This window comes from Pimephales promelas, chromosome 4, assembly GCF_988280905.1.
Source record: "Pimephales promelas chromosome 4, fPimPro1.hap1.1, whole genome shotgun sequence".
NCBI classification, from domain to species: Eukaryota; Metazoa; Chordata; class Actinopteri; order Cypriniformes; family Leuciscidae; genus Pimephales; species Pimephales promelas.
Genome location: NC_142772.1, coordinates 3,562,501 through 3,584,810, shown reverse-complemented (window position 1 = coordinate 3,584,810; position 22,310 = coordinate 3,562,501). Strand labels below are relative to the sequence as shown.

At 36.9% G+C, this 22,310-nt stretch overlaps 1 protein-coding gene across 5 annotated transcripts in view; it reads right to left on the bottom strand.

Annotated features, from left to right (window-relative positions):
• The window catches only part of dlg4a (discs large MAGUK scaffold protein 4a), a 146,417-nt gene that overhangs the window by 5,454 nt on the left and 118,653 nt on the right, over nucleotides 1–22,310 (bottom strand). For all 5 annotated transcript variants that reach the window (XM_039662424.2, XM_039662423.2, XM_039662420.2 and 2 more), the window contains 13 exons: nucleotides 19,971–20,140; nucleotides 18,742–18,878; nucleotides 17,329–17,473; nucleotides 17,011–17,149; nucleotides 14,740–14,896; nucleotides 13,374–13,476; nucleotides 12,167–12,281; nucleotides 10,559–10,735; nucleotides 8,698–8,740; nucleotides 6,027–6,057; nucleotides 5,876–5,923; nucleotides 2,109–2,210; nucleotides 1,414–1,586 (listed from right to left, as the gene is read on the bottom strand). In XM_039662424.2, coding sequence (XP_039518358.1) covers nucleotides 1,414–1,586; nucleotides 2,109–2,210; nucleotides 5,876–5,923; nucleotides 6,027–6,057; nucleotides 8,698–8,740; nucleotides 10,559–10,735; nucleotides 12,167–12,281; nucleotides 13,374–13,476; nucleotides 14,740–14,896; nucleotides 17,011–17,149; nucleotides 17,329–17,473; nucleotides 18,742–18,878; nucleotides 19,971–20,140 — 1,540 coding nt within the window. The remainder of the gene's footprint in view (nucleotides 1–1,413; nucleotides 1,587–2,108; nucleotides 2,211–5,875; nucleotides 5,924–6,026; nucleotides 6,058–8,697; nucleotides 8,741–10,558; nucleotides 10,736–12,166; nucleotides 12,282–13,373; nucleotides 13,477–14,739; nucleotides 14,897–17,010; nucleotides 17,150–17,328; nucleotides 17,474–18,741; nucleotides 18,879–19,970; nucleotides 20,141–22,310) is intronic.

Genomic DNA, 22,310 nt, shown 5'->3' with positions numbered 1-22,310 from the left:
AAAGTTATTAAAGACATCGTTAAAATAGTCCGAGTGACTACAGTGGCTCAATCTTAAGTTTATCAAGCGACGAGAATACTTTTTGTGCGCAGAAAAACGAACAAAAATGACGACGAGAGGAGTTGGGAGCGCATCTAAACAGTGAATCTAGCAAGTCTAGCGTAATATATAACAGTGAATTTAGCTGACGAAGTCAATGATGGGATAAAAACATTGGCTTTATGAAGCCTATACAACGCCTTTTTCACTGCAACTTCAGAAATGTTGTCAAGTAGCCTACCTGAGGTAATTGTGTTACACTATGCTAAACTGCATAGATTGCAAAAATATCTCTTTGTTAATACTTCTCACCATTTATTCCCAGGACACGACCGATTGCTTTCCATATATCCATCTTTGTTAACGTATCCTCAAAAAGGGGGTTTGACTTGTCAAACAGTGGAGGATTTTTTTGTACCTCGATGATTAACTTCTGTGCAATGTCATCATTTTAAATGCGCGAGACCTTTAAAGTAGAATGGATTGTGATTGTGTTTTTTCAGTGGACGGCTGGAAAAAAGTCGTTCTGAAAGTGATGCCAACGATATTGTTCCTCGTTTCTTTATCGTTATAGTTGTGTCTGTTATTCTTTAAAGAGTAACTAAACACTAACCCAACTTTTTTTAGTTAATGATCTGTAAGAATGGATCTTTATTAATACCAGTCATTGATTCGAGTAACTTTTTTGACATTTGTGTATAAAGTGTCCTATTTCTACAAGATATGGTGTAAAAACGTCTTAGTGCTGCCCTCTTCAGGTTGAATGGTGGCTACTGCAGTTGAATTTTCCGCACTTCGTGGCGTACGCAGGTTTCAGCTCACCACGCGAGCTACGCCCTTGGCAGTATAAAAACCATCTTGTGTCGTCAAAACCACTGTTGGGAGTCAGGAATTGGAATTGTGAGTATTGAAAACGACCAGGATAGAGTGTTTTAGCCTCTATTTCGTCCCCTCTATCTCAGCTGGGGTTAGCCCACTTTTTCAGCATTTTCAAATATTGCCAGTGGGTGGAGTCAGGCTCTGACCAGGGGTTTAGTTACCATTTAATATGGAGAACGATTTTTAGAATTGTATTTTTATAGTTATCTTTATAGTTATTGTGCTTGGTGTGAACGGGCCTTAATAGCGCAGCACTTCTGGTTGTCAATTGGAATATTTTAACAATGTCTTTAATAACTTTTCTGGCCAGGCAAGTTTCCTTCCCTTATATGCCTATAAATGGAGTGATCCAGCTCTGAAGATGAACGAAAGTCTTACGGGGTTGAACAACATGAGGGAGAGTAAATACTGACAGAGTTTTCATTTAAGGGTGAACTATCCCTTTAAGATTTGCAAAAGTGATACACAAGTTCATTGTTTTACCCACAAACGTACCTGTTCTGCCACCTCTCGCACGCTCTGAACGCTGGTCCCGTACAGGTGACTGTTGTACTGGCCCGCCTCAATGAAACGATGGTTCTGAATGTCTTTCTCCATCTGTTCCCGCGACGACACAAAATGGTAGTCCCGTCCATCCACCTCATATTCCCGCTTGGGTCGTGTCGTATCTGAGAAAGAGCGATGACATCATCTCATGACTATGATATCAGTTGCACTTATTGGCAACTGTGTTGAAAATGGCTGTTTATTGCTTGAAGACATTTTAGGCACGCTTCAAATTTTTAGTTTTTTTTAATGAAATCAGAACTGTGACAGCAAAATATAAAAAACTTTTGCTATTAAAAACAGCTTTGCCGTTTAATATGTTTGTTTCAACCATTTAAAAGGTTAGGGTATGATTTAAAACACTTTTATTCAGCGAGGACGCATTAAATTGATCAAAAGGTGACGGTAAATACATTTATAATGTTACAGAAGATTTCTATTTTAAATAAATGCTGCTCTTTTGAAGTTTATATTCATCAAAGAATCCTGAAAACAAATTGCATTATAGTTTCCCACAAAAATATGAAGCGGCACGACGGTTTTTGATAATTAATAAGACGGAAATTGCATCAGACCAATGTTGAGAAAGCACTTTTGAGAGCAATATGCATCTGAGCGTGACGACGGAGATGAGGAATACTCACGAGGGACACAAGAGCCAAACTTGTCTGGGAACTCAGACAGCAGGTCATCATTCACTCGGTCCTTCACCGGGCCCAGAATAATGATCGGCCTCGCGTAGTGCACTAAATTGGATGAGAGATGAGACAGAGACTGTACGAATACATACACTGGTAGACAAAGCAAAAATGGATGTGAGGAGAAAGAACAATATGACATAAGCTAGAAACTCAGTGGCTCAGTTCCCAACCCTAGTGAGCTATAGGTGCGCTCCCCATACAAAAACTGAGGGAAGCAAAATGAAGATTAGAAAAAGCTTAAAGTGACAGTTCACCCAAAAATGAAAATTATTAAGTACTCACCCTCATGTTGTTCCAAACTCGTAAGACTTTCATTCATGATTGGAACACAAATGAAGAGGTTTTTGATGAAATCTGAGAGATTTCTGTCCCTCCATTGACAGATACGCAACTACCACCTTGATGCTTTAAAAAGTTCATAAAGAGATCGTAAAACTTTAGTCCGAAACTTTCTGAAGAGACTCGATCGCTTTATATGACAAACAGATTTAATTTAGGCTTTTATATACATTTAAACATTGATCAGCGAACATAAACAGAAGCTCAACCGAACCTGCTTTATGCACGAGAACGAACCTCATTGGTTCTCACACATCAAGCAAACTTGCTTGAGCTTCTGTTTACCACTGTGTGAGTTGATGATTGTTTATATGCGAATAAAAGCCTAAATAATATAAAGCGATCGAGTCTCTTTCGAAGGATTGGACTAAACCGCTCAATTCATATGGATTATAACTTTTTGAAGCATCAAAGTGGTAGTTGCGTAGCTGTCAATGGAGGGACAGAAAGCTCTCAGATCTTCATTTGTTTTTCTAAACTCAAAAGTTTTCGGGTTTGGAACGATTTGAGCTTATAAAACTTAAACTTTGTTATTTTTTTTTTTAAATGATCGATCGTTTCGCTTGACAAGATCCTTATTCATCGTCTGGAATCGTTTCAAGCCCTTTGAAGCTGCACTGAAACTCTCATTTGGACCTTGAACTGTTTGGTTCCCATTGAAGTCCATTATATGGAGAAAAATCCTGGAATGTTTTCATCAAAAACCTTAATTTCTTTTCGACTGAAGAAAGAAAGACATGGACATCTTGGATGACATGGGGGTGAGTAAATTATAAGCAAAAGTTTTATTTAAAAGTGAACTACTCCTTTAACAACGAAACGATTGTTCAGCTGATGAAACGTCTTTCTGAAAACAACTTTTAGTAAACAGAAACAGTTTAAAAACTAGGACTTTTATACAGTGTATGCCATTGAAAAGATATCTCTATCCCTCACAGCTTCGTTTTCATTGGCGATAAATTGAATATGGCGTCTAACCTGACTGAGGTTTATTACGACACGGCACATGTCCTCATCTCATATGTGAAACAACTGCCTGCTAGTGTAAAAAAACCTTGTTGATAAGTTTAGGTGAGTAAGGGCAAAACTCACAAGATATAGTACCTTCAATGTCCTGTAGATGGTGATATCGCTTCTTTTGTAGCAGAAATTGCTGCAGAAAAAAGTTTGGCGCCGTGCAAAATGTAATGAGTAATTGCTTTACTCATTACAAATGTACAGGAGTACATAATCAAAAATGTAGTTCAGTAGAGACTAAAAGATGCTGACAATCCAAGTACAGAGTAGCCGAAAAGATACTTAAAGGTGCCATATGTAATAATTAAGGTAAAAATATCCAAAAAATGAGCTACACGCATCAAAAGAATGAGAAGAAATAAGTGCAAAGATGTCATTAAAAAACTGACAAGTTATAGTGCTGCCGAGATATAAACCTAAATTAGCATGCTAAATTACTAGCCCCGGCCCGGCAGGTGTCGTAATACCAGTTCCGGCCATGGGAGGCGGTATGCGGACGGGCAACGTTACCACCAGCCAAACTGCACTACACGAGTGAGTCGCGCGGCGTGTGTGTACTTAAACCTGATGTCAGTCGTGTGGAAATACAGCCCATTACTACATTTCAGTTCAGGGAAGAGTTCAAAAAATGATTGGTTGACATTATGCATGAGGAATACATTTTGGTAAGTTGTAGCATACTGTATCTTTCAAAAGTGTTCGGGTTCTTTTTCAATTAGCTAGTAGAGACGATCGGTTCACGTGCGCTAGGGATCTGTGGTGTAACATGTACAAGCGCCAAAACGGTATTTATTGTTTGAATTGCATAATAAAATTGACAGAATCTGAGAGCTTAACTAACCTGCTTGCTAAGTGTTAATTGCATGTGTCTCACGGTGAATTCGTGAGAGCTGGCAGCAGCGAATGCTGTCTGTCAAATTAATTCAAACTAACAATAAAAGTGTAATATGAACAAAACGAATACCGTAAACTTAAAATAATAGCCTGCAGGCTTTTATTTTCCCATATCATCGAAATGCAACAGCTTGTTTTTGAGACAGGCGTCTATGAGTCGGTCTTCATCATTTAGTGTTGAGATGTTGTTCATTTAGTCTCTGATCTCTAAAAATCTCCAAATGCTCCACGTGAAACTGCGGTCTTCCGACCTTTTACTATCGTGTCAAATGATTTGAATAATATGCGGAGAAAGAGAGCAAAACAGCGCTCGTTTGTGTTGTTTGAAGACGTGAGTGCGTGCGGCAGCGGCACAACACATTTTCTGGAGGTATACTGCCCCCATCTGTTATGGAATATGGAATATTTTTAGATTTTTAGTTCCAGATGGCACCTTTAAAGGAGTAGTTCACTTTTTAAAAAAACTTTTGCTGATAATTTACTCACCCCCACGTCATCCAAGATGTCCATGTCATTCTTTCTTCAGTCGAAAAGAAATTTAGGTTTTTGATGAAAACATTCCAGGATTTTTCTCCATATAATGGACTTCATTGGGAACCAAACGGTTGAAGGTCCAAAAGACAGTTTCAGTGCAAACTGAAAACTGTTCAAAGGGCTTTAAACGATTCCAGACGATGAATAAGGGTCTTATCAAGCGAAACGATTGCTCATTTAATAAATGAATAACAAAGATTAAGTTTTATAAGCACAAATGGTCGACTTGCTCTGTTCTGTGATGCGCGTTCGTGACTCTCCTGTTCGAACTCGTTCATCAAAATGAACGAATCTTTTTCCGAGTCAATTCGTTCGTTGAATCAACCAATGACACGAAAAAAGATTTGTTCATTTTGATGAACGAGTTCGAACAGGAGAGTCACAAACGCACATCACAGAACAGAGTTTGGTTTTGGTTCCCATTTGGTTCCCGTTTGGTTCCCATTGAAGTCCATGATATGGAGAAAAATCCTTGAATGTTTTCATCAAAAACCTTAATTTCTTTTCGATTAAAGAAAGAATGACATGGACATCTTGGATGACATGGGGGTGAGTAAATTATCAGCAAAAGTTTTTTTTAAAAGTGAACTACTCCTTTAAGTACAGTAACTAGGTAGATCTACTCAAATACTTGACACCACTACTGAAAATGGTATCTATAACAATAAATACATCTAGAAATATCTGATTTCACATCAGTAGTGCTCTATTCAAATGAACTTTCAGCATTAGTGCACTTTACATGAGGAGTGCTATTTGTGTGGTTGCTTTTGTCTATATATGCAGTGTTTGAATTGAGTCACATAGAGAATAAAGTTTTTATTTTTTTTGATTTTATGCTGCCTGCGTAGACCGTAGAAAGCGAGGTATCTCACTGGGGTTTGTATCAGAGCCAACGCATAAATGTCTCAGTTGAGTTATCCAACCTTCCACTTGTGCAACGGTCTCGTAACTCCGTACTGCCTCTTCCCTTCCTGAGAGAAAACAAATACACTTACATCAGTTTCTGTTTACAATGCATTCAGCAACAAAACATATATATGTAATACTGTGAGGAAAAAGAAGGCTGTAACTCACCCTGTGAGCCTATACTGTCTCGACTTCGGTCCTGTCAAAGGGAAAATACAAGGTACAATGCTTATCAAACTGTAATAGACTGTTTCCTACATCAGCTGCAAACATCCAGTTATTGCATCATTTGTCCTGTCTTGAAGAGGTAATAACAGCGTACAAGTGTATGTGATGTCCTGTCGGAAATATTGCATTAATGAGATGAGCAGAAGTACACTTTAGCATACTTTTAAAAATGGAGACAATATACTTTAAAAAATATATAGTTGTCACAGTCTTCGTCTGCACCATCCTGTCTGCGTCTCCAGCACTACACTTCCCAGGATCCTCTTGTCTCCACACCTGAACTCACTCCCTCATCAGCCTCCCGTTCAGCGTCCTGTATTCATCTGTTTCACCTGTTTTCACCTCGTTTAGTTTGATTCCTGTGTGTATTTAGTTCCTTCCCATTCAGTCTGTCCTTGTCGGTCGATGTTAATGTTACCCTGTGTTTCGCCTGCCTGTTTCCTGTTATTTGAGAATAAACCTTTTGTATTGGAGCTTTTCTGGACTCTGCCTGTTCGTCCTTCTGCCTGAACCCGCACCCGTGACAATAGTTAAGTGTGAATTAAATGTAAATGTTTTCAGACACTTAATTGCCTTAGATGAAAATGTATTATAGTTTAAAACTGCAATTAGCTGAACATTAGAGTGATTTTTTTTAAATTAGGACTTAATTCCATCTTTATATGTCGTTTCATAATTATTATTCTATTATTGTCTTATGAAAATACACTTAAAGTGTACCATCGAATGCCCAGCATTTATAAATGACAAGCATTTATGGTGAACCAAAATATACTTTAATGTAGGGCAGTGAAACGATTAATCACGATTAATCGCATCCAAAATAAAAGTTTGTGTTTGCATAATATATGTGGGTGCACTTTGTATAATTATTTTATATATATATATATATACACACACACACATGCTTGTATATATTTAGGAAATATTTGCATGTATATACTTTATATACATTTATACAAAATTAATACTATACATAAATATAAATAGTTGATATATTAATAACACATTTTTCTTAAATATATACATGCATATGTGTGTATAATATATACAAAGTAATTATACACACTACACACATATATTATGTAAACACAAACTTTTATTTTGGATGCGATTAATTGTGATTAATCGTTTCACAGCCCTACTTTATTGTCATTTTTTCTATTTAAACTTGTATGCCATGTAATTAATTTTATTGTTATTATACATTTGTGATGATAAATGTGCAATTTAAAATTTAAATGTAATATTAAACTACACACCACAATAAAAATTATAATCAAGTACTTTACATGTGCTTTAGTATGTCAGTCAACACATCAAAATTAGTGTGCTTTTAAAAAAAACAAAAAAAAAACAATTTAAACATAGTGTTTTAAAATGTACTTTGTGATAATGTCAAATTAAAAGCTTTATTTTAAAGTGGACTTTAAAAAAAAGTTAGCAAACATAGTCATGAAAGTTTACTCTCTTTAAGTACATTTAAGTGGTCTTTTATTTAAATAGACAGTGTTTTAAAAATATGACTTTAAGATTAGAAGTTTTGTTCTACAAGTGCACAATAAATGCAACTATTAAGTACACTTCTTTTTTTAAAGGAGTAGTTCACTTTTCAAAAAACTTTTTCTGATAATTTACTCACCCCCATGTCATCCAAGATGTCCACGTCTTTCTTTCTTCAGTCAAAAAGAAATGAAGGTTTTTGATGAAAACATTCCAGCATTTTCTCCATATAATGGACTTCAATGGGGTCCAAACGGTTCAAGGTCCAAAAGACACTTTCAGTACAAAATTTAAACGTCTGGAATCGTTTAAAGCCCTTTGAACAGTTTGCAGTTTGTACTGAAAATGTCTTTTGGACCATGAAACATTTGGTTCCCATTGAAGTCCATCATATGGAGAAAAATCCTGGAATGCTTTCATCAAAAACCTTAATTTCTTTTCGACTGAAGAAAGTGAGTAAATTAGCAAAAGTTTTTTGAGAAGGTAACCCTGTGACAAAGTGTAGAGAAAAATGTCCAAAGGCATTGTGTGTGTCTGGGAAACCTAGATTGACATAAACCAGGAACAGTAACATGAGCGTGTGGATGTTTTTACCCTGTCTCAAGGTGTGTTTTTGTCTGCAAATGTCATTTTACAAGCTCTATATATTATTACCACCACAATGCCATAATCGCAAGTGGGAATTGTTTGTTTTTAATGCTAAAATACACATGCTAAACATCAGTCATGCTTAATGCACACCATTTGCTGTGTTTGCATTAGCTCGAAAGAGCTACCTGTCTTCCGGAGAGTGAAAGAGAGGAAAAAGATAAGCTTAAAATGTTAACTTCCCGAGGAAACCTCCAGAACGGTGTGCATGTGTGTACAGCCAGCACAAGCCCAGGAGTTTCAATGCTTTCATTAAACAACTCCTTGATAGACTCCCATGAGCTGCACACACACACACACACACACACACACACCACTGCTAGCCTAAACCAGAAAACATTATAGAGCAGGACAACAAATCTCATAGGAGAAGAGCCCAATGTTTTTGGAGTAATTTAAAGAAAAATGTCTGAATGGGATGAACTGCAAAGCGCTGTTTGTGTTTTTGCATTGAGCTTACCCTTTCTTGTGACTTCAAGCGCGACCACTCTTTTCTCTCAACCCTGGAAGAGAGAGTGCTTGAATGAATGACAAGATCAATAAAAACAGGAAAAGAAATGCTGAGGGGGAATTGTGCACATCTGATGCTGTTGTTTGTTGCTTGAATGATATTACTTACTTTTTTGGCCACGATCTCCTTAATTTTGAGGACATTGTAACTGCATTCTTTACTCTCAAAGTGTGTTTGTGTTTGCTTTCTGCAAAATGAGTGACACTCTCGATAATGCCAGATGAACACAATGTTAAAACAACAGTTACACAGCTGAAATAGCACTATTTGTCCAAAGCGAGATTAAACCTTAATTCAGGATTTAGCATTAAGCTTTGTATTAGTAGGAAACCTGTATTATTTTCGAATTACCGTGCTTTCCACCCTCATATCCCCCTGAGACGAGAGATTTATGTATTTTTTGCATCTAATCAAGCAAAAATCGTCATTTTGCGTCATCGGAGGATTTTATTTGTCCAGAGGCTAAAGATTACAGTCAGTAGTCGGGTCTGTCCCGCATGTCCTCAACCCGCCCATAGAGGGCGATCTCACTCACAGAATGAACACATAGTGTCGTCCATCTTTGTTTGGAAGCTAAGCTAGCAGGCTCTTGTTCTGTGGAGAAAGCTGAGTAGTAGGGGTTACCATCCTCTTTTTCACGGACATGACCGGCCGTCGATGTCCGGGATTCAGCTTTTGCTTTCTGCAGTCGCCATTCATTGTTTACATGCACAGCTTTTGTTTCAATCTAACCGAATTCGTTCCGATTGGTGAATCTGAATGTAGTGTTTACATGAACGCTAAACATGTGATCGGTTGATGTGCGTTTTAACATTGTGAAGAAAATTCGCGAGAGATACGAGACCGGTGCGTCTCACAGGTGTCTCTCATCGGTAATCACGCCACCGGCCTCGCGATGTTCTCCCGCGGCCCTCACTCGTCCCGCTCGCCACAGTAAACATGATGAACGGCGACTGAAGAACGCAAAAGCCCAATCCCGGACATTTTGGCCGATCTGGAAACACATTTTCAGGCAGACTCATCACGGAGACTCACTAGTAGCCTAGACTTGTTGTTTAACTACTGCGCTCTGTTACCGGTAGGCGTGGCCTCCTAGGGCAGCGAAGCAAGTGCATTCTGGGATTTGTTGTCTTTCATCCACATAAGCCAAAAATACATTTTCTGTCTTTTCTCAGTCTAGAAAACTCCAAATTCCAAAATAAGTTCACATCTTTTCTACATAAATGACTCATTTTATACACGCATTCATCTTTCCAGAGGTGAAGTATCCCTTTAATGTGAAACTGGTGCGATAAAAGCTGGTAAACTTGGTTGCTTCAGCTTGATTCGCATAAGAATAACTAAAAGTGTTCTTTACATAGAATGTTATAGATTTCTATTTCATTCAAATTTTCTATTCATCAAAGAATCCTGATAAAAACGTATTATGGTTATCCACAAAACATTTGTAATATTAAGAAATGTTTCTTGAGCATCAAATCATTTCTGAAAGATCATGTGACACTGAAGACTGGAGTAATCAGTTTTGATCACAGAAACAAAAAGACTTTATTTTCCCTATTTTCCCTAATTTTCCCTTTTTATAATCTAGTGTGAAAATGATTGGTTTTAACATTTCACATGTTGTTGATAGAGCTTCAGTTATGCATTTATCACAGATATATCTTGGGTTCGGGCGGTGCGCGGATCAATGCGTCAAGAGCATGTCCTTGTAACAGTGTGTGAAAAGCTAAAAAGCTTCTTTAAGCCGTTTGAATATTATTTTGTTCAAGGACAACAGAGGAGATAACACAAAAGCACACACACACACCTCCTCTTGCTGGGGATGAAGCCGACCTCCTCCTCATCCCCTTGAGGACTGACTCTGCAGGCCTGCCACCACTCTTCATCTCCACAGTCCAAAACATGCAGCACATCTCCAAACCGAAAGCCCACAGCCTGACTCAGGAAACCACAGTCTGCGGTCTTATCGTAGTCAAACAGAGCCCTGAGAGAGAGCGAGAGACATAAGCCACGGGGAAAAGAGAGGACAGTTACAGACAGAAGGACTGAAAAGGAGGAACATCAAAGGAAAATCATGGAATTGGGTTGAAATTAAGCAACACAGACCTTATATGTGGCCCTTTTCCTTGTTATTCATTGGTTATGTCCAATATATGTTCTTTCTGCATACTGAGCAGTGTATACTATTTTTTAAACAGCACGCAGTATGCAGCAAAACACATTTGAAACTATAGAATGCTACACTTCTCATTGCAACTTAAAAATGAACATTAAAGGAGTAGTTCACTTTAAAAAAACTTTTGCTGATAATTTACTCACTCCCATGTCATCCAAGATGTCCATGTATTTCTTTCTTCATTTAAAAAAAATTAAGGTTTTTGATGAAAACATTTCAGGTTTTTTCTCCATATAATGGACTTCAATGGGGACCAAACGGTTCAAGGTCCAAATGAGAGTTTCAGTGCAAACTGCAAACTGTTCAAAGGGCTTTAAACGATTCCAGATGAAGAATAAGGGTCTTTTCAAGCGAAACGAAAAAACAAACAAACTAAGTTTAAGTTTTATAAGCTCAAATGCTCGCCTTGCTCTGTTCTGTGATGCGCGTTTGTGAATCTCCTGTTCGAACTCATTCATCAAAATGAACTAATCTTTTCCAGAGTCAACTCGTTCATTTAGTTTGTTGAATGAACAAAATGACACGAAAAAAGATTCGTCTTTTGGACCTTGAACCGTTTGGTCCCCATTGAAGTCCATTATATGGAGAAAATGCTGGAATGTTTTCATCAAAAACCTTAATTTCTTTTCGACTGAAGAAAGAAAGACACGGACATCTTGGATGACATGGGGGTGAGTAAATTATCAGCAAAATTTTTTTGACATAACTTTCATTAAAAATTTGTACATATAAAGCAATTTATGTTAACCATAAATGATTGTCAGTACATTTGTCAGTGCACTTTAATCATATTTCAAAGACAATAGACGTAATTATAAGATGACAAAATATACAGATGTACTTAAAGCTACACTGTATACCTCTTTTACTTTATTCTTAGCTAAAAACACTTAGTTCTTTCAAAAATATATGTGCTCATTAATGTATATAAAATAATAATAAATAATAAAATATACTTTAAAAAAACACTCTAAAGTTCAGATAACTGCATTTAATATAAATAAATTTATGTAAATAAATAATAAATACATTTTACTTTTTTACTCAAGTATATTTTATTAAAATATACTATTTGTGTAATAAATACAAGTATGAAAAAAAGCATTTTTCAAGTGGAAAGAGGACAGGAAATGATGCAGAGAAGAGGAAGGGAATGGATTTGTACATGTGACTCCTTCATTAGTGTGTTCGTAATTTAGAATTGCGGTGTGTGTGTGTGTGTGTGTGTTGTACGTTTACCTGATATAAAACCCTCGTTTTGGGTTACTTCGTAATGTGGTTGTTCCAGAGCCCATACTGCTGTTCATCAACTGCTCTCTGAGGTCATGAATTTTAGCTTCAAATCGACTGTACTCTGCACAAACAAACACAATTTTCCATTTTATCTTAAAACTACACATTTACAAGGTCAGCTTGACTTAAGCCACTAAAGTAACTACTCACCAATAGCAGTATATGATATGATCGCTATTGGCTAATGCGAGTCGTACCCGAGCGTGTCTGATTTGACTCGTCCCCTCATCAAGACCATTGTTTATACAGATATAGGCACATTAAAACATTTATTATTGGCGGTGCTATGAACATTTCTGACGCCTCGTGCTGACACTGACACTAGTGTATTCAGTGGCGCCAAAAACTATCTGAGACATCAGCTACAAATAAAATGTATAACCAAACTCAAAAAATTAGAATATGGTGCAAAAGTTCATTTAAGTTAAAAGGTGAAACTAATATATTATATAGACTCATCACATGCAAAGTGAGATATTTCAAGCCTTTATTTGTTATAATTTTGATGATTATGGATTACAGCTTATGAAAAACCCAAAGTCAAAATAAGATCATTGTGAAAAGGTTGTCATAAGCTGTAAGCCATAATCATACAAATTATAACAAATAAGCTTTGAAATATCTCACTTTGCATGTAATGAGTCTATAATATATTAGTTTCACCTTTTAAGTTGAATTACTGAAATTATGCATGTTATTCTATTTTTTTTTTAGTTTCACCTGTATAGTGTATGCATTGTATAGCAAAAAATCTAAACAAGAGCTAATTATTTTTAAATAAATATAGCACAAACACACATATTTTCTAGTTCCTATAAGATTAACTGTAAACTGCCTATTAACATTGTATTTATTTTCTTTTTTAACCTGTATTTAGTAAGTGCTAAATTTGGACCCAGTGTGTAGGATTATCAGGTGTGTGTGTGGTTCAGGTAAACCCTAAGTTATGGGGATCAAAACATATTTGGTCCCCATGAGGAAAACAGCTTATAAATCATAATAAATTATGTTTTTTGAAAATGCAGAAGGATGTTCTGTGATTGGTCGATTTAGTGTAAGGGAATAGAATATACAGATTGTACAGTATAATGATTATGTCTAAGGAAAGTCCCCATAAAACATGGAAACCCAATGTGTGTGTGTGTGTTCTGACCTTCTGGCCTGTACTGAGCGATGATGGTTACAGTCTGTCCAGCATTCTTCAAGGCAGCTGCTGCTTGTTCATGTGTAGCTACCCGGAGATCCACTCCGTTCACCTGAGGAACACATCATATCATTATATTACACATCTCACAGCCGTAACACATGACTGCTAAACTATCACAACAGCGGAAGTGATACACTGATATAAATAGTACTGCATTAAGAAAGCAAATGAAATATGAACAATAACTTTTCTTTATGCTGTGAATATTAGGCTCTTACCTCATTTAATTTCAATATATTTGTATTTGCATTTTCAGATCCCTGTATGCTGGCATGAACTAATCCAAACAGCTTTAATAATAATAATATGACAATTAGCATATTTAGCAATATACTAAAAATGTACAATAATGGGAGTCTAAAATCCACAAGGCTGCATTTCTTTGATAGGAAATACTGTAAAAATGGTAATAATGGAAACATTATTAAATGTAAAGAATTTCCACTTTGAATATATTGTAACATTTCTGTCTTTTAAATGGCATATTAATATGATTATAAGAATATGCAGCGTTATAATAAATATGTACAATATTAATGTATAAGGATTTTTTCCCTTTTTTTGCAAAGAGCATTTGTTACACTTTATGATACATGGGCAAAGATAAACGCACTCTCCATTAAAAGATAAAGAATGTGCGTATACCTGTAGTAAATAATTAAACATTGATCTGCCATCATGGCTAGCATTAGCTGCAGTTAACAAGCACATCATGGCTAGCATTAGCTGCAGTTAACAAGCACATCATGGCTAGCGTTAGCTGCAGTTAACAAGCACATCATGGCTAGCGTTAGCTGCAGTTAACAAGCACATCATGGCTAGCATTAGCTGCAGTTGTCAGGTACATCATGGCTAGCATTAGCAGCAAATTGTCAGGCACACCATGGCTAGCATTAGCTGCAGTTATCAAGCACATCATGGCTAGCATTAGCTGCAGTTGTCAGGCACATCATGGCTAGTATTAGCTGCAGTTATCAAGCACATCATGGCTAGCATTAGCTGCAGATGTAAGGCACATGATGGCTAGCATTAGCTGCAGTTATCAAGCACATCATGGCTAGCATTAGCTGCAGTTGTCAGGCACATCATGGCTAGCATTAGCTGCAGTTGTCAGGCACATCATGGCTAGTATTAGCTGCAGTTATCAAGCACATCATGGTACTTTCTTTATTGTAATTCTACATGTGATTTGACTGCAGCTGTTATTGGAATCCCGAAAATGCAAAAGCATGGTGTGAAAATCCTTTTATATAGAGATTATGTTGTTGATACATGAGTACGTGTGTGTGTGTGTGTGTTTGCATGTTCTCACACTCAAAATTTGATCTCCCTTGCGCAGTTCTCCGCTCAGGTCCGCAGGGCCTCCTGCCAGGATGAAAGAGATGAATATTCCCTCACCATCCTCTCCTCCAACGATATTAAACCCCAAACCCGTCGATCCTCTGTGGATCACAACACGCCTCGGGTCCCTAAGACACACAGCAGAAGGGAGAGATATATATTACAAAGGAATTCCAGGATAATGGTAATAATCTTTGCCAGTAAAACACACATTACTTCACAGATGTATCATGTGCTGTCAGCCAGATATGGTAAGGGAATCAATTTATAGATGTATTTATCCAAACAAGCTAAAGTATTTATACAAATAATTATTTTTACAAAAAATAAGGAATAAAAGAAATAATTGATTCTGAACCGCCTGAAAGGAGTCGTCAATAATTCCTACATAGGTTTGTAACACATCTGTGTACATTTCACCTCCAAAATGAAATTAGGAACCTTTAAAATAGCCTAATAGGGGCACTTTAATGTCTTATATGTTACACTGAGCCATTTTAGGGCTGGATTATATGACAATATATGATGATATTAATGATTAACCAGATGAGATATAGCTAGATTTAATTGATTATTTTCAGAAAAATTATGCAGATTCATCTGTGCCACTTTGACTCTGGGCAAGACGGGCTGAAAATATTCACTACAGAGAGCAACGCAGAAAATGAATTTTGTGTTTTTTTAAGAAATATAAAAAGCTATATGTATGGAAGCTTGTTTCTGCCACTGATTAAAAAAAATAATAATAATTGAGACTTTTTTTCTCACAATTATGACTTTTTTCTCACAATTGCGAGTTTATATCTCGAAATTCTGACATGTTTTCTCAGAATTGTGTGATATAAACTCGCAATTGAGAGTTATCAGGCCAATTCTAAGGAAAAAATACTTAACTTTTTTCCTCCCGGAATAGTTTATATTTCGCAATTCCGACTTTACAACACGCAATTGCGACTTTATATCAATAAATCCTGACTTTATATCTCGCAATTCTGAGAAATAACGCCAGAATTGTGAGATAAAAAGTCGCAATTACCTTTTTCATTTTTCATTCTGTGGCGGAAACAAGCTTCCATATGTATATGTTTTTGTATAAATAAATTTCAGATTGGATTACTATATAATAAATTGTGCTGATCATAAAAAAATCACCTCACCCAGTCATATCACCCAGCTATAATTATCTTTATCTGGGAGCTGCAAGTAAGTTATTCCATGATTCTTTAGTCCTTTAGTCTGGCGCTGAGCAAGCCTGAGGCGAGAGTGGCAGGGAATGAAATTAGATACGATACTTGTTCAGCTTTAATTATGAAGAGAAGCTGTGATATTCTGCAGAATCGATTTAATTAAGGTATAATGCGTCAGACAGAGCTGATACTACACTTTTATTTTTTAGTTTAAAGCGTTATCAAATTGGAAAAAAATGGTTCATTATACATTTTGTGAGTGACAGGTGCTCCATCTGTGGCTGCAGATGAGCACATTATTTAGGAATGTTCATCTATTTAGGCTTTTGTTGTCTATTTTCTATGAAAAAGTCAGCCCTAGCTGAATATATAGCTAGGGTTTTTTTAGTAAAGTTTTCATTCAGAATGTATTGGCATCCATTTCGGCGTCCACTCAAAATGTAACGTAAACCAACTATTTAGCCGACTCGCAAGCCCAAACAAGGATTCTTGTCGACAAAGCAACAAAACGTCCTCCTCCTGCGGCGCAAGCCATTGAAATTAATGGGTTTCATAGCGCATATTACCATATGTTACATTGTAAGTTAATATTGTGTCCAGTTTGGCCCTGTAAATAAAGGGGTATTATTATTTTGACAAAGTGTGTGCGGTTTCGTTTTATTAAGTACCGTTTCAAGAACCGTTTAAAAAATACAGAGTAGGTACTGGTATCGGATAAAACCCAACCCACTCAATAGTCACCAGTTTAACAATGTAGCATCCAGCCTAACCTTTTTAAACGTTTGCATATTTATTTGGTCTTAAGTTGGAGACACCAAACATTCAAAACACTAAATCTATAGTGCAAAGTTTGGCAATTCAATTCAATTTCTGCAACTGATTGCATCATAGCTGTAAAATGAGTTGATTTTTTAATCTCTACTGCCAATTATTTTATTGATTTACCCATCCATTCCAAGGTGATGAATAACACTCATTAAAAGAAACAACAATAAAATACTGTAATGTGCAAGAACTGCGGAGTCATTAGCTTGCAGTTTTCCAGACAGCATTACCTGGGTAAGTCGTCATCTCCCATTAAGCCATGCAGCACAGGAGAAAAGCGGCTCGGTGAGGTGGGAGTGAGGGCTTGTGGGTAATCCGAGGCTAGGAAGTTTGGATGTCCAAGGTCCGCGTCCATATGCGGAGAGTACGCTGAAGGGTGAACATGCACACAAATCACCATGTTGCCACCAAGGAGTGAGTTAAAGCTGGATTTACTAATGTTTGCCACTCAATCTTGAAAAGATATTTAAGAGTTTTACTTGAAAAGAAATGAGATATATCCTCGAGCACAACTGTTTATTTTTAGTTTCTGCGTGCTGTGTACTCACTGCTAGTGAGGTCTGGTGGGTTGTAGTTGTTGGTAAGGTACAGGTTATTTGGCTTTGCCACTCTGAGGTAGACGACCTCTGCTGTGTTCTTCAGCGCACCCACCGCATCCTCATGCATCACGTCCTCCAAACACACATTATTCACCTGCAGTTGACATTAGATGCAGAGACTGACGTTATGGAGCAAGTGAAAAAGAAGTGATCTTAAATGTTTCAAAGTGAACACTATATAGATTAACTAACTGCTTTTCTCTCAACCTGCCTGTAGTTCCACTTGTGACCAGCAAGTGGCAGCATTGAACAGCCAGTGACTATGTGATGAGTATTTAGTAAAAAAAATATTTCCCCACCCTCCGTTTTCAAAAATAACATCGTGCACACATCGTTTTCAAAAAAGTTGTCATTTACATCAACACACATTAATACACCGTTGACTACCATCATAACGCTGCGCTCACATGACGTTAAGCATTTTCTGGTGCATGTGACATTTGAGAACCGTTATACTACCAGTTGACACGACAACACATAACTGTTGTTATCAGAAATCTCCACTTTGGCCAGAGTTTTTAGAAATAACCGGTTTCTGTGATAAAAACGGGGTTTTCGTGTAAATGAGAGGCCAAACCGATGGCAAATATCTGTGTCTTCCCTTCGTTTAAAGGAGTAGTTCACTTTTGAAAAAAAAACTTTTGCTGATAATTTACTCACCCCCATGTCATCCAAGATGTCCATGTCTTTCTTTCTGCAGTCGAAAAGAAATTAAGTTTTTTGATGAAAACATTTTAGCATTTTTCTCCATATAATGGACTTCAATGGGGTCCAAACGGTTCAAGGTCCAAAAGACAGTTTTAGAGCAAACTACAAACTGTTCAAAGGGCTTTAAACGATTCCAGACGATGAATAAGGGTCTTATTAAGCGAAACGATCGCTCATTTAATAAATAAATAACAAAGTTTAAGTTTTATAAGCTCAAATGCTCGCCTTGCTCTGTTCTCTGATAAGCGTTCGTGACTCTCCTGTTCAAACTCTGTTTTTCCGAGTCATTTGGTTGATTCAATGAACGAAACAAACGAATTGACTCCGAAAAAGATTCATTCATTTTGATCTGGAATCGTCTGGAATTGTTTAAAGCCCTTTGAACAGTTTGCAGTTTGCACCGAATGTGTCTTTTGGACCTTGAACCGTTTGGTTCCCATTGAAGTCCATTATATGGAGAAAAATCCTGGAATGTTTTCATCAAAAACCTTAATTTCTTTTTGACTGAAGAAAGAAAGACGTGGACATCTTGGATGACATGGGGGTGAGTAAATTATCAGCAAAAGTTTTTTAAAAGTGAACTACTCTAAACAGGGTGTCTATCTTATCACATGCGTATTAGTACTCATCAGTGATGCATGTGTGTCGTCTTACCGCCAGTATCTTATCCCCGATCTGTAGTCGTCCGTCCTTATGAGCCGCCCCTCCCTCGATGATCTTTGTGACATAAATGCTGTTGTCACCGGGGATGTGCTGGTTCCCGACACCACCCGCTATACTAAAGCCTAGCCCTGAGAGAGAAATGCAAGGTGCAAGAAAACGTTCAATTCATTTGTTAAAAAGATGCACACACAGAACAACTAAATAATGGGTGATAATATTCTAAAATCCTAAATATTCTTTGTATTGCTAGCGCTTCTGTGTTATTGCCTCCTTAAAGGGATACTTCACCTCTGGAAAGATGAATGTGTATATAAAATGGGTCATTTATGTAGAAGAAATGTGATATTATTTTTGAATTTGGAGTTTTCTAGACTGAGAAAAGCCAGAAAATGTATTTTTGGCTCATGTGGATGAAAGACAACAACTCCCAGAATGCCTTTGCTTCGCTGCCCTAGGAGGCCACGCCTACCGGTAACAGAGCGCAGTCGTTAAAAAACAAGTCTAGGCTACTAGTGAGTCTCTGTGTTGAGTCTGCCCGAAAATGTGTTTCCAGATCGCCCAAACTGTCCGGGATTCGGGATCCGGGATTCGAATTTTCTTAGCAATGTTAAAACGCACATCAACCGATCACTTGTTTAGTGTTCATGTAAACACTACATTCAGATTCACCAATCGGAATGAATTCGGTTAGATTGAAACAAAAGCTGTGCATGTAAACCATGAATGGCGACTGCAGAAAGCAAAAGCTGAATCCCGGACATCGACGGAGAGGATGGTAACCCCTACTACTCAGCTTTCTCCACAGAACAAGAGCCTGCTAGCTTAGCTTCCAAACAAAGATGGCCGACACTATGTGTTCATTCTGTGAGTGAGATCGCCCTCTATGGGCGGGTTGAGGACATGCGGGACAGACCCGACTACTGACTGTAGTCTTTAGCCTCTGGACAATGACGAAAATGACGATTTTTGCGTCATCGGAGGATTTTTTCCAGACAAAAAAATACATAAATCTCTCGTCTCAGGGGGATATGAGGGTGAAGAGCACGGTAATTCAAAAATACTACAGGTTTCCTACTAATACAAAGCTTACTACTAAATCCGCTCTGTTGTATTCCTCATTTTTAAGTCTGCTAAATTAATATAAATATCACAAACCAAAGATACACTAACACAATGGTGTGGTACATCTTTAATACTCAAATACGTTTTATTGTCCATACCTTTTGGCCCTTTGATGAGCTTGAGTTCGGTGACTTTCTCAGCGATGGGTTTCCTGCGTAATACGTAGAGTCTGACGATAGCGCCCGCCTCTTTGAGGGCCTCCACTGCCTGACTGTGGGTCACCTCCCGGACATCAACGTCATTCACAAACAGAATACTGTCATTTACTCTGGAGAGAGAGAGAGAGAGAAATGGGTAGAGGTAAGGAAAATAAATTATTAAGGCAGTTTTCCCATTAGAGCTCAGCTATAAATTAACCTCTGAACTGACAGCAGTCAAAAAAAGTCACAAAGCTTTTAAAGACAGCCCTAGTTTTGCACTCCGAGGTTGTTAATCAATGGGATTTACTTTTGGAACAACAGCTAAAAAACAGTGTGGACACTCCATTACTTTTACTATTATAAAATTAAATATTATGTTATGAATTTTTTTCTTTCCATTTAGACATGATCTGGCAACTCCGGCATATAGAACAACCTCCAGGATCTTATGTGCAAATTATATTACGCGTAAATTGACTGTGTAGAGAGATTTTATTCCTTACAGAAGACACAACCATCCGGCAAATACACACAGTGTTTACACAGACGTACTAAAGCGCACTCTGAGGCAACAGAAATGTAAAAAATTGTCTGAAATTTGGCCATTTAGAGATTATGGACATCAGGCGAGAGCAGCTCCAGAATCATATAACAGACTTCTCCACGTATAAACAAGTTCTGTTTTCAACTGGTTTAAGAATATTTTGTCTTTCTGCTGAAAACTGAAAACTTTTTCAGAGGCTGAAAATGTTTAATAGAATAAGTGTATTTTGATATTTCTTTTATTTTGAAGTTTTGTATTATCTTAGGCTGCATTTACACAGCAGGTCTTGATGCTCAGAATACATCCTTTTTTTTTGGACGACTAGTTTACATCTTTTAAAAGTGACCCATATCAGATATCTGCATTTACACTATACACTTTGAAAGGTAGACGAACTGATCTGGAAAAGCTAAGGCATGAAAGAAAGTAAAAACGGAGCGATTCGCAATAGACAGATGAAATAATAATACATGATATCATCTTTAAAGGTCAGCCAAACCCTGGGTTAAGCATTGAAAAGAGTCATGTTATCACGGTTGGTGTCCATTATTCACTACACAAAACAATTGAAAATGTTATATTGAAACTTAAGTGCAATCTATTAAATGCAATGTACAAATCATTAATATCAATATCATTAACCATATAAAGCCTATTGTATCATATTTATTATTAAAAAATTAAAATTAAATTAAAATTGATCAACACGATAAACTTTGCTGAAAAACCTGTTGTACACAATCTGGTGTATATGCCTTCAGTCGTTTGGGTTGTTTCAACCAAAATTTGGGTCAAATATAGACAAACCCAAATGTTGGGTTAAAAATGTATTTTAAAATTTGAACCCAACTTCAACTTTTAATTTCAACTGTAAATTTTTAAAATCCATTTTTAAGCCAACATTTGGGTTTATCCATATTTTACCCAAATTTGGGTTGAAACAATCCAGCATTTTTTAGAGTGTATAAGCATAATTTATAGACATTTACTGGGCTGAGGAAACTTAGCTTTACTTTAATTATCCATAAATTATATTTTTTTTTTTAAATCATCAGTATCAAGTATGATGCATCAGAAGTTTATTTGTTGATCTCTCAATCATTGTATTGCATATTGGCCTTATATCAGCATCTGCACCAAATTGCATATTTTGGGCTTATGAAAAATACAGCTGTTTTTTCTTCAAGTATGAGCTTTATATTCTCAATATATCAAAAGCAAACAAACATGCAAACTTTAAAAAATATATTTTGTATAAAAGGTTCAATAAACTGGAATCATGTTTATGGCATTAGAGGTAACTAAAGTACAGTCAACACCATCTGACAAAAGACATTTCACTGAAACGGGCAACTCGACAAAACACGACAGATATTCCTTAGCTTTCAGAAGTGCAAATGCAGCACTAGCTGTGCTGTCATCCAGAAACATGAAGAGAGAGAGAGGGAATGAGTGCCGTCGGGATGACTGACTGTCAGTAGAAATATCTGCCCAATATATATTCATAATTAAGCACACATTAACACTGACCACCAAGTAAGATGGTAGAAAATCAGAATAGATGCTTCATTTTTTCTCCTGTCAGTTTTGTCAGGACAACAACAGCATCTCCTCTACTGAGCCACGTAAGGTCACGGCATCTCCAAGAAACAATGCTGAATGCAAATGCAACTTCACTTTAGGTTTGATAGGTTTAATATGCAAATAGGCTTTTAAAAGGGAAGAGAACATGCTTTTTGTTGATGACAAGTATA